Source organism: Eublepharis macularius, chromosome 2 (genome assembly GCF_028583425.1).
Source record: "Eublepharis macularius isolate TG4126 chromosome 2, MPM_Emac_v1.0, whole genome shotgun sequence".
In the NCBI taxonomy this organism is placed as follows: domain Eukaryota; kingdom Metazoa; phylum Chordata; class Lepidosauria; order Squamata; family Eublepharidae; genus Eublepharis; species Eublepharis macularius.
The window spans coordinates 69,278,011-69,294,927 of NC_072791.1; the positions used below are offsets into that span (position 1 = coordinate 69,278,011).

At 41.3% G+C, this 16,917-nt stretch overlaps 1 protein-coding gene across 1 annotated transcript in view; it reads right to left on the minus strand.

Moving 5' to 3' along the window:
* ZNF106 (zinc finger protein 106) overlaps window positions 1-16,917 on the minus strand; it is a 46,135-nt gene that overhangs the window by 12,548 nt on the left and 16,670 nt on the right. The window contains exons 4-13 of the mRNA XM_054970718.1: window positions 16,545-16,739; window positions 10,294-12,381; window positions 8,004-8,622; window positions 7,222-7,291; window positions 6,767-6,921; window positions 6,615-6,675; window positions 5,344-5,697; window positions 3,164-3,953; window positions 2,408-2,463; window positions 1,215-1,360 (exon numbers count right to left, since the gene is read on the minus strand). Of these exons, the coding sequence (XP_054826693.1) occupies window positions 1,215-1,360; window positions 2,408-2,463; window positions 3,164-3,953; window positions 5,344-5,697; window positions 6,615-6,675; window positions 6,767-6,921; window positions 7,222-7,291; window positions 8,004-8,622; window positions 10,294-12,381; window positions 16,545-16,739 (4,534 nt within the window). The remainder of the gene's footprint in view (window positions 1-1,214; window positions 1,361-2,407; window positions 2,464-3,163; window positions 3,954-5,343; window positions 5,698-6,614; window positions 6,676-6,766; window positions 6,922-7,221; window positions 7,292-8,003; window positions 8,623-10,293; window positions 12,382-16,544; window positions 16,740-16,917) is intronic.

A 16,917-nucleotide genomic window follows, 5' to 3' on the forward strand; every position in this document is an offset into this window, starting at 1 on the left:
TGGGTCTTAATAAGTCTGCCTATCCTCCTGGAAACTGACCTACTAGATGCACACCTCAGATTACTTTTTATTCTATAAATGCTATATTGTGATCTCTCCAGTTACTTTCTTATACTGTAAAAGCTTTGTTAGCCAGCACTCACAGAAATGAGGGTTACTGGTTAATAAAATGTGTCAGACACTCAAGCTTATTGCTGTTCCCTCGCTCCCACCCTGGCAGAGCTGGTTCCTGACTGGTCGGGGCAGTCTGAGGAGAAAGGAGGCAACTAAGAACAACACCAGCTGACTGTTCCGGTTGTCAAAAACTCAGCAACAGCATCAAGCTAACCAGCTGGAGAAGTGGCATTGAGGCACACAAGCACCCAAAGACACAGAGCAATAGTGGCTGAGTAAGAAGTTTGCCTTCTAGGCAATGACAGTTAACTAAGCATTCTAGATAACTGTACCAGATGACAAAGCTTTTACAGTACCTGCACCAAGGAAACAAGTAAGGAAGAGTAATGATGGAAACAGACTTCAGTGGTAAGTACAGTGAGTTTTTCTGAAGCATCTGGTTGGCATCTCTGGGAAACAAGATGCTGGATCTGATCTGGCAGGAATCTTCTCATGCTTTTAATTACTTAACCAAATAGATAAGTTGTGCATATTCCAGGGGCTGAGGGGGAAAGTTCCCAAGTATTCATTGCTAGAAACAGTTTTAGTAGTATTAACATTTTGGGGGAATGTGGCTCTTAAAGATAACCAATATGCAGATGACACTGAACTCTTGCACTCCCTTAAAGCCAAGTTAGGTGGGTCTGTAGAACTCCTGAACAGATGCCAGGAGAAAGTAATGGGATGAAAGATGGCCAGTCAACCCAGAAAAATCTGAGGAAATGTTGGTCACTGACAAAGTCACTTGAGGACTGTATTGGAGGGGAGCTGATGGCCTAAAGTTAGAGGCTCGCGTTTCCTTCACGGCACACAGTACCTTTTATTATATTATTTATTGAGCCATCAAGCAGGTCTCTGAAGAGAACTTATTTTCTAAATAAATAATTCCTTTAAAACTTACCTATGTTTCCAGGTAGATTAATTTGGTTCTTAGTTTAACTGAATTTATCCACCATGGTCAGTCCTCAAGAGTTTAACTGACTTAACATCTCTCATAAAGGAATATTGGGAACACTACAAGCTAGCTTCTTTATCATAACTTATTTTGCAAATCTACTTACCACCAAGTTATATGCACGGATAGTTTTATCGGCTGAACAGGTGTACAGCAAATTCCCAAAAATCTGAATAGCATTCACGGCAGCTGAATGCCCCTCAAAGACTCCTTCTGTAGGTTCTTCATCCTCCCCAGGCTCTGAAGAGACTTCTGTCAAACACATAGTGGCCAAAGCCTTCCATTAATCAGTTTCTGCTTATAATGCCAGGATGAAGGCAAACTCCCAGGTCCCCCCACCTACTCGCAAAAAGCAGAAAGCTTCTCAAAGTTGGCAGATGTTATGCTAATACAAATTTATTCCACTATAGCAAACAACACACAGCAACTGTTAGAAGTCCCCTGCCAGGGAACATTAGAAAAGTAGCAACTTACAGACACTAGAAACATACCACAAAGTGAAATAAGCAAACAAGCGTGCGTATGGAAATGGGTGTTTGCTTAGGACCACATTAGGAATGATCCTTGAATTTTAATTACGGTAAACACAACAAAACTAATGACACTGGGAACATTCCCAGTGAACCACTTAACGTAGTAAAACAGAAGTCTCCAGACGAAAGTCAAGGAACACTCTTGGTGGCCTCTTGGCAGCTACAGACAAGCCTGGGAATGCCAAGCTATCCATTGCAATGTGAACTGCATGGTTGCTACCCTGCAGTGGGACAGGAAAATCGCTGAATGCACCTTATATTAGTGATTGTTCACAAAGGGTCCAAGCCCTGAGTTTATATGGCTGTAAACTGATTGCCTCTATCTGGTCACATTGGACAACCTAAATCCCATCTGGACCACACTAGCAATAACTGAAGACAGTCAGTTAAGAGAATGTAAACTGGTTCAGCTCTGCTACGCTGGGGTAAAGGGACCCCTCTCTAATCGTCTCATGGTTTACAGACAACTAAGATTTAAGAACTGTCCTAGTTTGTTTTGTGGAAATTACTCTTATATTGTGACATGATGTGAATTACGCTTATATGTGAAATGAGAATTTTTACTTTTCTAAATATCAGCTTCTCCCCCACCTTTCAACAAACTTCTGCAGCCTTAGTGTTTTGAGGCAATATTACAAAACATTGCCACTCTCAGAAGATGAGCTTGTACTTTTTCCCAGATTCCAAACAACCTTGCAACTCCTCACACACAAAACAGTCTTAAGAGTGTGCCTCTCATTTCAATATAACAAACAAATGGTTGTACCTGATGAATTTTTTGATCCTCTAATTGATGATATAGATGTCTGAGTCTCAGCCACACTATAGAATAAATAGAACACCACTGTCATTACAAAACTTCAGCAATGAAAAAAAACTATCCATCTTTACATAAATATTACATATAGTGGATTGGATCCTAATTTGCCATGAAATGGCATTTTTATTTGAGAACAGAGCAATTTTTCAGATTCACCCTTCCACTGTGGACTCCCCATGCTACCCACTGGGGTCTGCTGATCCACAGGAAGCCAACGGGGAAGGGGGGGGGCTGCAGTTGGAAAGGCCTTTCCTCCAGCACAACTCTGCTCACGCTGTTTAGGATGAAAGCCAGCTTGCTGGATCAAAAATACCATCAGTGGAGATCTGATAATGTAATGAAATTTTACTGGGTCTCATCTAAGCCTGTGATCCCTAAAATTGCTGCTGAGGTACAGGGAACCCTCAGGAACAGCCTCAAGGGGAAGTGAAGGCCTCTAGTGGGGGAAGTTAAAAATTTGGGGAATATCACAGACACTCCTCCTGCAGGTGGAAGCATCTTATGACTTCATGGATCCAGTCCAGGACTTATAAGTCACCTCTCTGACTAAAGGTGCCGGAGGTGACCTAGAATATTAGAGAGAGCAACAATAAGGTCATCAATTAAGCAATCAAAAACCAACCAAGTCTACCACAATCCAACTTAAACCAATCGCACCAGCACAAAAGCATCACAAACATACGTGTACATTTTCCAGCTTACCTTCTTTCAATGCCATCCCTACAGTTTGTTCCAATCTCACTGGTAGAGCTCACTTCATCGTAGCCAAACCGAGATGCCTCTCTCAAAACCTGCTCTGAGGAACTCAAGGAATCTCTCTTAGAAGGGCTGTCTGGTTTCTCATCGCCTGACTCTGAAGAAGTGATGGCCACCACTTCAAGAGGAGATTTGGGGACCTCCACAAACTCCAGAGATGTGTCACTCTCATTCTCATCCTTCTTCCCATTTCTTTCCTGAATAGCATCTGCATCTTCTTGCTTTGGAGGGGAGGATGTTGTAACTTTTTCTCCTTTAGGTCCCTTTACAGACTTGACTTTCCTGAAAGGTTTCGAGTCACTTATGTCCTGCTCTGTGTCACTGTTCTCAGGCACATGGGTTGCTCGCAGCGCTTTCTTCTTCTTCAACTTCTTCTTTTTCTTGCTTACTTTGGTCTCTATGGAGACCAGAGTAGAGACTGCCATCTGCTCAGGCTGTTCAGTGGTCCGTTTCAGATCTTCATCCACAGGTGCTTCAGAAGGAAATTTTCTGCTCAGAAAGGAACTAGTACACTGTTCTGAGATGAGACTGTCTGCTGGGCTTTTGTCTTCTTCTGTCTTCACTGACAATAAAGATGCTGAACAGCTAAGGGAAATATGGTCAGATAAGCTGGCTGTCTCCTTATCAGAAGCAGGATCTTGAGTATCCTGATTAGCCTGCTGGAAATCTAAGAGTCCTGACAACGACATGGCAGCAGAGATTACAGGGTACGTTGAAGATTTCTGGCTTGCATTTTCTGAAAAATAGATGGCGAGGAGAGGAGAGCAATTTTCACACAATGTTCAGCATTTATGCATCCTAATCCTAAATCTTGAAATCAAGCTGTTAGTGGCTCAGGCTTTCCTAGACCTTTCTGGCCCTGGCCATGGAATAAGTAACTTGATCAGGGACACCCTCCTCCACTGATGGAGAATGAGAGAGATTCCAAGATCAAATTCAAGCCCCATTAATCAAGACGGTAGCTAACACATAAACTAAAGCCACCACAACAGCAAATGTTGTTGAGCAACTTGGACTTGGAGGACCTGGTCTCCACTTCATTTCTAGGTGACCCTGGTAAGCAAAGCAGCACCTCATTTACCCATGAGCACTATGGAAATTGTAATAACATTTGCCTTTTTTGTTCTGAGAATATGTATGATAATTGCTTAGCAACTGCCTTGTGGACTAATCTCAAGTGGAGCATGCTTTTCAACAATGGAAGGTGGCTAGGAGGGATTCGAGATATCTGAAAGTTGTACCTCCTAGAGAATCCTTCAAAAGGATGCTTTTTAGTTGCAGGATCAAGAAATTACCACTCTTAAATCGACACAATACAATGCGGAGATGAGAACTGAGGTTCTAACTGGATTATTTCTCTTCACAACTGTAATGAGTGAACTCCCCCCCCCACCGACACACACACACACACATTTAAGTAATTATCCGCTCCCCCCCCCCCCCACACACACACACAGCCTCACATTATTTTGCTTTTCAAATATTTCCAAAGAGAACTCAGCCTTGCCTGGAACTTCTTTAATATGTTTCACGTGTGATGGTTTAGATGTTCTGCTTCTCTGGCCAACAGAAAACGCTGTTAGAAAAAAGGCTGGTCTAGAAGTTCTACCCCACTCCTCTAAGACAATCTGCTAGCTGCGTTAGCAGAAGAAAGGACAGACATAGAGTTAAATCTAACAGAAATTTCCCCTGACAGAAGAAGGATGGCTGATTTTGCCCATTTCCTTCTCTTGTGAGAGACTTCAGAGTTTGACCTCATTCTGCTCCTGTTGGTCCCCCGTCCCTTAAAAACAAAGTGGTGGGGGGGAACACTTTGGACTGCAGTGGGAGAGACGAAGTGGAGGATTTCTGCTCTGTTCATGGAAATCCCTTCCATGTGGAAATTTTGAGCAGGATCCAGCCCTTAATGTCCGGCAGTTTTCTTCAGCAAGCTGGCTCTTCCCATCTGTCTTCACTTCATTTTGCCTCCAATGGAAAAATAGCAGAGTTGTGCTAGGTCCTACTAAGATTGATCTCTTGCAAGTGAATAGTGGTGCTTAAGCTAGCCTATAAACACAGTGCACATGCAGACACAGATATTTTAATATAACATGGTTAATCTTGTAATAAGAGTTAAACTAACATACCATCCTGAGACTGAAGCTCCACTTGTGGAGAACACGGAGAGCTCTGGGGTGGTATATTCATGCTCTCTTCTTCAGGCTTTGGAGATACTGGTTCTTGCTTGATTTTAATGGACGCATTGGGAACTGTGATGGCTCCCACGACCCCAGTAGTTTGGAATGTAGGAGGAACGCTTACTTGGATAGAGGCTGCCAAGGCAGCAGGGGATATCTGGGCTGAGAGGGGTGAAGCACTTTCCAGAAGAGGAACCAGAAGACCCGGACTAGCATTTAGATCTTGTGTTGGCTGAAGCTTGTAGTTTCTTTTTTCACTTGAGCTGCTGGGATGAAGCTGCTGTTCAGAAGGCTCATATGTTTCTAGAGAAACAGATGAGATGTATTTCAGCAAAATCCACAAGTGCTGAGAAATAAAAGTCAGAGAGGATACGCTTTGTGCGGTGTTGCCTGTTCCTCTGCAGTATGAAAATGGGCTCCTATGCCTCTGGTAATGAGCTATGTGTATGTGCTGCTTTAACCTAGTTGCTTTTTGAGAGAAGCATGAGGTAGCTACTTAAGGTCAAACATACCTGTTGGCATGCTGTTAGCAAAGTGCAACCAGAGGGAGTTTGCCCTTTCAGCGTGATCACAGCCCTAGCATGGCACTCTCAAAGAATTAAAGTTCTCATAAGCACAAACTGGCCTTTTCAAACCCTTTCCCCTTAAGGAGCTTCCCCCCCCCCCCCGCCAAATACTGTAATTGCTAGACAGATACCTGTCTTTACTGGTGGAAATTTACCTTTTTTGTTGTTTCCATTTTCTAAAATACTATTAAAAAACTAATATTGTCTTGAAAACTGAGCGAGCATCATTAGTCTGAGTGATAAGCATCTTCCAGATTTAAACAAGGACATATATTTATATGATAAAAATGTAATCTGATATTTTTAAATTACTTATGGGATTGTACAATAGCTCTTTTTGCTGTTAAAATAGTTTTTAGGGGGTGCAAACTATTCATGATATAATTTAAAAATATCAAATTACATTTTGATCATATAAGTATATATCCTTGTTTAAATCTGGTTAAAACCTCTATATATTTTTGAATCATGGGCAATATTCGACCATTTTTTTTCTTTTTTAATTAAAGTTAGGATTTGGGAGGAAGAATGTTGGAATCCATGTTCTGAATAGTTCTAAGGAACTAAACCATGAAGGGAAAGAATTGCAAACTTCCAAGCCTCGTATCATATGAATGTCAAGTGTCAGTAGAGCAATAGCACTGGCCCAAATACCTTGCAATCCCTGCAGGATTTCAATTCTCTGGCTCCTCAAAGTGCCCATTTCTACAGATATCTACGGAGACAAAGAAGAATTCAAATCAGATTCATCTAAAGACATCTTGATACTAACAGAGCTACAGCTAATGGAGCTCAGATGTGGTTACCTGTTGTTTCAGTACAAGTAGTCGCTGAACTTCCACACAAGCTGCCTGTAAAGCAGCTCGAGCCTGCAAGAGGCTTCCGTCTACACACTGCAATGACCTGCTCAATTCTTCTTCCCTCAGGGAAATAGACAACAACTGATCGACCTGAGAACGTTCTGCAAGAGAAGATTAAGTTACAAGACTTGACACAGCACATCACTCCAAGAACACTAAAAAAAGAAAGGGGGGAGGAATAGAATACGTATGGGAGACCTCCCCAACATTTTTTAAGCTAGAAAAAACAACTACATCCAACAACTGTTATCTTGGGCACATTCTGTTCGTTGCACTTGTAATAGTTTAAGTATATGGTGTTTGCTGTAAGCTGCTTTAGGTCCATCCAGAGTAAAAACCAGGGTATAAATACTTAAATAAATAAATTAAGCAACGCAGCTTTATTTCTCACTATCACTTACCTTTTTTGCCTTTAATCTTCCTTCGCTTATTCTTTCTTTCTAAACTTGGAATTTCAGGAGAGGATCCCTCCTACAAATTAAAATACAAGTATCCTTTATTTGCTAAACTGGAATAATGGGATATCACCTGCAAAGTTATGATATTTTAAAAAGACAATACATTTTTCAAGTGGCAAACTAAAATCACACTAAGAATTACAATATTTGTTATGACTCCAGTTACAAGGAAAATATATGGCAATGGGCTATATTTAACTTGGCTGAAGGTCTGATGGAAAAATAAATAAGTATTGACCCATTATAACCTTTGCACATGAAAATGCAGAAAGCAGGCGTGATGGACCAGAGTAAATGAACAGAATATGTCAAGGTAATACTACTGGTTAAAAGTGAAAAACTAGGATAGATTCTGAACAAGGATCTTCCTAGCTTTGCCCTCCCTCCATAGACGCTCCCTGGCTCAGGGCAAGTTTATTCCCAAGGTTGCAAGATTCATGTGACATGCTGGTTGGTGGGCTGCTTTGAAGAAAGAGAAAGAGCAAAATTGCTCCGTTTTCCTCCCCCATCTGCAAAGAGGCAGAAATAGCAATTTAATCCCCTTTCCCCTGCCCATATGGCTATTACTCCATATGAGCCCCACAATGCTGCGAATAAGTTTTCCCAGTGTCAAATAGGACTGCTGGAGGGAGGGGGGAGTGGAGGTGACCCATGACTGTCAGCAGAAAGTGCCAATGGATTGCTGGACCCATCCCAGAATGTCTAACGATCTTCAGACAACTTACTCCGGTTGCTCTTCTTTTTTTGCCAATTCCCTGGCTGTCATTCTGCTCGTTGCCAGATGTATAGCTGCTATCTGTGGCTGCATCTACAGTGCTGGATGTAGTGAGAGCTGAAGCGAGACAGTGTCTTTCCCCTGGACTTCCTAGCATATCTTGGCTTTCAAATAGCTGTGCTCTGTATTCTGGACTTCTCTGGATTTCACTAAATGCAGCCAGGCTGCTAACTTCAGGGGGTGTCTGTAGGCTGAGTCTCCTTCCACTGACAAGTGAGTCAGTTCTGAGCGGTGATGAAGGGAGAGAAGAAGCCTCTTGTTTCACACAAGGCAGAGGATCGGCATGCATCGGGAAGCCAGAGGTTGTGCCTTCAGTGACAGTAACTGAACTGATCTGCGTTTGCTCGTTTTCTTTGCCTGAGCCTTGATTGTTGAAGAAACTGTAAACAGACGTTGCCTTTTCTATTGCCACACTGCTCTCAGAGAGGCTACGCTTTCTAATGGACCCAGGGGAGCCAATGGATATCCCTTCCCAGTGAAATCCTTCAAGAGCGGTCAGATCAGGCTCCTCACCCAGCCCAAGACCCTCCTGTTCGTTCTGGATGAGAGGGACCATCTCAATGCCAAACCTTCAACACACACAAAAAAAATGAAATGTGTCACAGTGAAAGTTTAACAAAAACATCCCAAAATACACACACATTTGTAATAATTTAAGTCCACCTATAACATAAAGTACCACTGTTGCATAGTTATCTATAAAAAAAAACCCTGACAAGAAACAGCAAAAACCCTGACAAGAAACAGCAAATTCTGACCTCTCATGAGGTCAGAATATACGAGCAACACTTTCATATAATTAATCAGCTTGTCTAAATATTACATAAAGGGCAGGACTGGAGCAGACTAGAATCAATCAAACAAGTTACCTCATCTCCCCAATAAGTTGGTTACTGTAATACTGAGGAAGGCTGGAGAACAGAAAAAAAACAGAAACCACCAAGTGATGCACACACAGAAAACACCAAGCCATGAGATCAGCCTTTTTTTTAGTTGTGTTCATCAAGCCTGCTTTGTGGTTCCTTCAAGCCTATAATCCCCTCATAATAGGCCAGGTGAATACCAGGTGGCATCCTGAGCCCAGGCATGTCCATTATGAAGGACTAGAACACTAAGTGGTGCTAAAGGCTTCAATTATAAAAAGAAAAACCATAAAAAGACAAAGGCCCAGATCGCAGATTGTGACACTAAACTTATAACATTTCGTTTGCACTCTATTTTTTCCTGGCTCAAATGCCAAGATTCTGTCTTGGAATCAAGCCCTAGGTGAAGCTGCAACAGCAATAACAATATTGCAGGCAATCTTGCACACAACTGTCTGTTAAACAAGAGATATGAAGCAGTCTTTTATGCCTAAATTCCCTACCCCATCTGTATAATACTATTATTAAAAAACCCTGTATATTTAATGGTTAGTGGTTGGATCCAGTGATTTGTTGGTGCAGAAAGCGTGACTTTTTGCCACATTCCCTGCTGAGGTTGTAGCATAATGCAAACATTTTATCTGCAGTTACATTTATGCTGCCACCAACCAGGTCACATTTTCTTTGATCCAGGTAGGTTTCTTGGAATCACTCCAGCTGACAAATTTTATTCTATTATAACTAGAAAGAACCAATATAAAGTGTTCAATCCAGGAAGGGGAGTGCTAAATTGCTTTACAAGTAAGGCCTGGTCTTTAAATATGGCAACACATGATAGTACAATAAAATATAAATACCAAAAAAGACTACATAATGCTAGTATTATTTCTCACAGACTAGTTAAATGTATCTTTCTACCGTAAAATGCACGCTCAGCCACATCCTTCTCCTTCCATACAACACCCTCAACTGTTCACGACTGCCTTTAAATGTTAAATTTCAGCTCCTATTGTTGTTTCCGTATATGGAACAAATGGGCTTCAACCCAGTTCCTCATCCTGGCACCTTTATCTGCCTTTGCTTGTAATTTTACAGCTTACTATGAAAACCTATGATGGTTGATTTATACAATAAATCATTCTTCAGAGGCCAGAGGGAGGAGAGACAGCAGCTAGGTGCCTCCTCCATTATGTCTTGATCCAATTAATGAGTTAACAGTGCTCTTACTTGCTCTTGCATTTTGCCAGTTTTATGATTTCATTGTTTTATCTTTTGCATACAGACTGCTGTATGCATTGAAACAATATAGACTGAAAAACTATCTATAAACAACGACTGTATGATAAGAACCACATTTAAGGCCAACGGACTACAAACCTTGGTAAACCTTTGCCAAGTTCTTGTTTCTTCTTTGTCACCTGCTGAATGACCTGCTCCCAGTTTACATTTCTACGAGACACACTAATGATCTGCCTTAAGGTAGGCTTGAGCCCTGATTCCTTCTCCGTCTCATTCTTTCGATGGCCGCTAATATTCCGAATGCGCCTTGCACTGTTGAGGTTGGGCTCTGGTAGATGTGAGCCAGTCTTGCTCTTCAAACTAGCACGCCATGTCAAGTCTCTTTGGAGGGAAGCTGGAAAGCCAAGCTTACTCAGTTCAGGGAGAAGAGGACCTGAAGGCTGCCCTCCTGCACTCTTCTGCAGCTCATGATTTAAATGAGCTTCATAATCTTCCTCTTCAGGATGATCATTTGATCTTATAGCATCTTCCTCACCGTCCTCTTCCTTGGTTGATTTCAAGTCAACATTTAAGATGTGTTGACAGTGTGATAGGGATTCGACAGACTCCGTTTGGAATTTAGAATAGTTTTTGTCAATTTGTCCCAAATGTCCTAGACAGTTATCGTTTTTTGTTGTAATACGGTTCGTTTCTACGGGTTCATCAGCTGAACAAGTATTTGAAGGGACACTTTTGATTCCTGCTATGTCTCTGTAACTCTCATCCTCCAACCTATCTACCTGGGACTCGTGCAGAGAACATGCAAGTCCCTTAGTACTCCAGTCTTCATTTCCATAACTATGAGTACTTGTATAAGGGCTCAAGGGAGGGGTCTGCAAAGAAGGGCTACCCTGCAGTTCTTGTTTGGCTTTCCATAATACTTCACTTAGGCTTTCATTGCTGTCTAACACATTTCTGAAGTCTCTGGAAGTATTATATTCATTACTCAGCCTAACTCCGTAAGAGGAAGAATTGTTGTCCTCCAAGTCTAATGCATTCAGCTGACTTTGACACTCTCTGGAGGATAATAAAAGTTGGACATGTTTCAAGAGATTCTTTGGACTTCTCTTTTGAGAAGATGGCTTTAAATCTGGAATAGCAAGAAGTGGAGACTTCAGGGATGGCATTCTATGGCCTCTGCTTTCAGCTTGGTCTGATTTTTTCCCACTGGGGCATTCTGTTGGCCCTTTGCATGGCACAAGTTTGTTGGATGCTGTTTTTGAATTAGAGGATATTGAAAAAGTTTCTTCCCATTTTTTAAATTTTGGGTCACTGGTTTTAGGATCTGCCCAGTTTGGAGTTGAGGATGATAACAGATGGATAGAATCTGCTTTCTCTGGTACATTAGTCACATTCTTATCACACAACGGTGGCTGCTCTACAGTTTTCTGGGTGGGATAAGGAGCCCAACGACTTGTCTTTTCTCGGGAAGGGCTGCTGCATTTTCCATTTACTTTGGAGGTTTTGCTATCTAGCTGCACAGAAGTGCTAAAGTTCAGCATCCCATCTGGAGGAAGCTGATCACTAGTGAAGTCCAACAAACAATCCCTGCTGTCGTTTTCATTCATGTGACCACTCTCTTGCCACTGCCATGCATACATTTCTCCACTGTATTTCTCTTGTATGCTGTTGCTTTTAAACCAGGGAGCATCTAAACTGTCCATTTGGGAGATATTATTTGCAGCTCTATTTCTTCCTAAATTCCATCCACCTCCATTTTGCTGACCAGGTTTCCAGTTACATCCAGAGTTTTTGGACTGCCAATTAGAAAAGCTATTTTTCCCTTCAGAATTCCAGTTGGAATTTCTTCCCCTGCCACCATGATGCCAACCTGATTGTCCACCTCCAGAGTTCTGATGCCAAGCACCTCCACTATTCCCTCCATAATTCTGATACCGATTTGAAGGCACTCCAGAATTATTTTGATGCCACCCAGGCCTTCCTCTCTGGCTGCCAAGATGTCTGTTTGTGTTATTTGGGTTCCTTGGAGAATGTGTGAATTTGCCTTGTCTAGAATTTAAGAAACCATCATTTTCCCATTTCCAGTCTCTCTGAGGTAGCCCACGATGGTACCATGATGATGAATCATAGCCTTCTCTGTCTTGGTAAGTTCGATCATCTTGCCGTCTTTGTGACCTTCTGTCTTCAGTTTCTATTTCATGGTTCACACGGCAGGCTTCGTTTGTCCTATAAAAGACACAAACTTTTTTTTAATTTTGTGACTGAAGAGCCTACCCTCACTCATTCCCAGCGATGGTCCACTTCATAAAAAATGTGGAAAGATTAAACTTTGCCCCAAATCCCTCTGAATGATGTAACATTGCATTTCGCTACTTGTTTGCTAATGACAAGCAGCAATTCTTTTCCTGGGTTGTAGAAACTCAACAAAGCATTGCTGAGCAAAGCCCCAGGCCAGCAGCCTGGCCAACCTCTTCAATGACCACCTTCATCAGCTGCACGTTGGTAATCACAAGTTTCAGCCTGCCTTTCATTTATAACTTTGAAGCACACCTCAACCTCAGAGGAAACATGATAACACAAAGCAAATTTCATTAAGAATAGCAGCTCCAGGCTGCTTTGTCAAGCACAGCAAAGATAAATTCCCTTTTTGCACTCTCAATGGTTTAGATGCAAACCTCTTTTTCTGCTTGTGGAAGACCCCTCTGAGCAGCCTGGGTGAGGAAGACTTTAAGTGATTTAGCTTCTACCTGTAGGTCCCCACTCCCCATGCTTTTCCTAGGGGTCCACCCCTGGAACATGATTTTGGAGGATGCAGCAAGCCAAGGAGAAATGTTCCCCTTCATCTAGCACATATTTGCTTACAGCAGACAGGATCCACTTTCATGTTACTGGATGACAACTTGAAATGTGGACTGGAGATCTATCTTTGCATTTTTCCAAAACATGCATATATGAATGACTGGCATCTTTTCAAACCTCTGCTCCTTGAACTGTGAAGCCTTCACTGCCCATGACACCCCAACATTATTACAGCATGACCATCCATGAAGTCATTAGCTGTCAGTGATGGGACTGTTTTCTGGAGAACTGTATGTATGCCTCCAAGAATACAGCAGTTCCCTATGAATCTGTCTAGCCCTCTTTAAAATATGTTTATGCATGTGGCCACCATTATATGCAGCAGTAGTGCACTGCTCAGCATAATCATTCATTGACTAAAGTAGTATTTCCTTTTCTCTGTCCTGAACCTATTTTCCAACAACTCCAATGAGTGCCTCTCAAGTTCTTGTATTATGGGAGAGAGAGGAAAAACTCTCTATCCACTTCATCTACCCATGCATAATTTTATAGACCTCTCTTTTATCCCCTATTAGCCATCTTTTTTTGTAGACTGAGAACAGTTTCCTTTCCCCAGAGGAAACATACTCCAACTCCTTGATCATCTTGGTTACCAGCTCTTGTAATGTTTTTTGAGATATTGTGACCACAACTGCAAAATGAGGCTGCACCTTAGCTCTATACAATTCAGTATTGCCCGTTTTATTTTCAACTCCTTTCCTAATAATCCCTAGCATGGAGTTTGCCCTTTTCACTGATGTCAGGCACGTAGTCAACACTTTCATCAAGCTCTTCACTACAACCCCAGTATCTCTTTCAGTCTCAGTCAGTTCAGAAGCATCAGCATGCATTTAAAATCAGAATTTTTTTGTTCCAGTATCCATCACCACCACACACTTACTAGCACTGAATCTAATTTGCCACATTGTTGCCCATTCACTCAGTTAAGAGAGATCCTCCTGTAGCTCTCCACAATCCACCCTGGTTTTCATTATCCTGCATAATCAGGTACCTTCTAACACAAGGGGTTGGCTTACATGTATTGAGAAACTTGATTTGTGAATGCAAATGCAGAAACACTGAGCTGCTCCATATAACTCTACCCTCTGAAAAGGAAACAACAGAGTTGGCAGACAAGTTTATACAGGTAACAAATAGTTACAAGCCAGATATATATGAACCCATTCTGTTTATTGTAGAGAGAAGGGATACAATTTGATATTCCTTCTATAAATGGTCTAGATAAGTAAGTATTTAAAAATCATTTTCTTAGTTCAATAAATAAAATGCTTTAAATATTTGGTGATTATTTGAACAACTGACCAATGTTTTCATTTGAGGGATTCATTTCATTTGAGGGCCTACCTTTCCTCAAAACAGGGGAGAAACAGCGAAGGGGCAGCCTGGATGTAAGCACTTGAAGCATTCGTTCTTTTTAAAAGCTCCCAAACCCCAAACTGTCCATACTCTAGTGAACAAAGACAGGTTTTCAGGGAGGAAACTGGGTGGCATTCACAGATAACATATCTGTGTCCCTCTTGACCTTGGCTGCTTTCCTCCTGTTTTGGAAGTTCTCTCCAGCCCTACTTCATTTCTGCCACCAAGCCCCATCCATCAGAAGACGGACACATTACTACAGGTGGAAATACACTCAGGCTGACATCTTAATGGCTAGGCTGAAAAATTCCCATGTTCTTTCATGTAATTGGAACACTCATGTTTTTAGGTTAAGGTTTTAAGGAAAGCAAAATGTAATTGCATGAACCCATTTGCCTTTTGCAACCAACCACCCTTCCCCACAAAAAAACCCAGCACCCAGTGAGTTAGTTCTTTGGCACAATTAGTACAATTTATTTTACATAGTCTAGAACAACAGTTTTCTTGTACTGTCACTACAGAGTATTACAACAGAAACTAGAAAGGATGAGGATTAGTTAACTGAAGATTATCTTCTTGGCAGTTTTCAAATCTTACATGCAGGAGAAATGTAAGAGAAGCAGCAAGAGTTCCTGAAGATGAACATTAAACCAAGATTTATTCTAGCCATAATAGACAGGGCATATTTTCAGTTAATATTCATCATGTTTAATGCAATGCTTCCAAGACCATGCTTCTGTAACAGTTATGCTTTGGCAGTCTACCCACAGGATTCTATTTAGGCTTGTCAAGAAACTAATAGAGTAGTTTTATTGCTGCTTTTCAGGTAGAAATGCTGCTTTAAACAGAGTAGAATTGATCCGTCTACCAGAACTTATTTATCCTGTAAAAATCATGATGAGAACATTCAGTGTTAAAATGGAGCAAGGGCAATTTTTCCTTTCTCCCTGTAGGCTACTGGAGACATAAGGGTAGGGACATTTCACACTATGGTATCCCTCTTCACAACTCCTGACCATGGATATGCTTATGGTTTCGAGTTCCACATCCTTTTTTAACTCCGACTACTCTCAAAGTCTCTATTAGCTCCATAAATGGGCTCCAATGATTGCTGAATTTATGGCTCATTGCAAGTACCAAGGAGAAAAGTAAGCCACAGGGACTATGCTTAAGTAGTTAGAATTGACTTATCAGCTACTGACATAACTAGATCAGAAGACAGAAAGATATGCAAGCAACACTAACACAATTCCTGGATAACAAGGAGGGTACTACTGGAAAATTTTAAACACCTCTTAGAAAATCCCTGTATTAGTATAGAAAAGATTCGTTCACACAGCAAGATCTTTGCATACACCCTGGAGTGTTGGATACGGTAACAAAAACTGACTCTTGGTCTTTAAATTGTATACTGTCAAATGTTACATGATACAAGCAATGCACATTTCAGAACAGTTTCAAAGGCAGCCTGCAATGTGATATGCAACTATGAAGAAGATTTAAGGCAACCAAAACATACACTGGGCAGATTTTCAAGATCCAAATACATTTCTGGAGTAACAACAAATTTAAGCAAGCTAAAAAATTTTCCAGGGTCACTCAAAAGACATACAGCAAAAAGTCATAAGCAGCCTACTTTCACAGGACTAAGGTCCCTCTAAAAAGTTTTACAGAAAAATAATTTCTATTAAATAGGTACATAATTATAGCTGTATAGCGATGAAACACAGTGCACTCCCTTTATACTAGATTGTTTGGGAAAAGGCAGGGTGTCAATGCTCCAGGTTCAGGTACTGTGAACTGTGCAAAATGTCTAATCAGGCTATTCACAGTATGAGCAGGGAACTCAGTATTTTGTGAAAGGACCTCAATAAACTTGCATAGATATGTGCACAAAATCAGCTTTCAGCTGTAAGATCAAATCAACATTCAATTATATTGTTTGCATTAGGGTAAACTTTCACAGGGTAAACTTTCATAGTTCTCTGACCTGAAAGGTATGATTCAAGGGCTACATACCAAATATCAAAAGTTGTATACTAAAAATAGTAACTCTCCAACTGTAGGCAACAGCAGACTATACTAAGTGCCCTGAACCGTCTTGTCAACATTTTCCTACATTCACTGAGCTGTACAACAAACCCCCATAACTACTGAAACATGGATAGACTCACCGGTTCTGCTCATTTCTTTGCTTGATTAACTGGATGAGTTCCTTGTCAAAATATTCTTCATCAGCCTCTTCCTTCCCTTCATCTCCATCGTGGGCTTCAACGTTGTCTTTGTGCAGCTGGCTAGAGATGTGCTTAGCATATGCTGACAAGCCCACCACTGTCACCTGACACACCTGGCACTCATGGTTGCTGTCCCTGGGAAAAGATGGAGATCGTGGACATTCAATTCTTCCCACAGGCATGGCAAACGTTGCTGCTCTGACTCAGTTTCCTCTGAACAGTTGTGGGTCAGTCACACACAAGGACTAGTAGCCCACACTGTAATTTTTTAAAACTTCACAAAATGTTATCACTTTTATCTTTAGTAGATTAG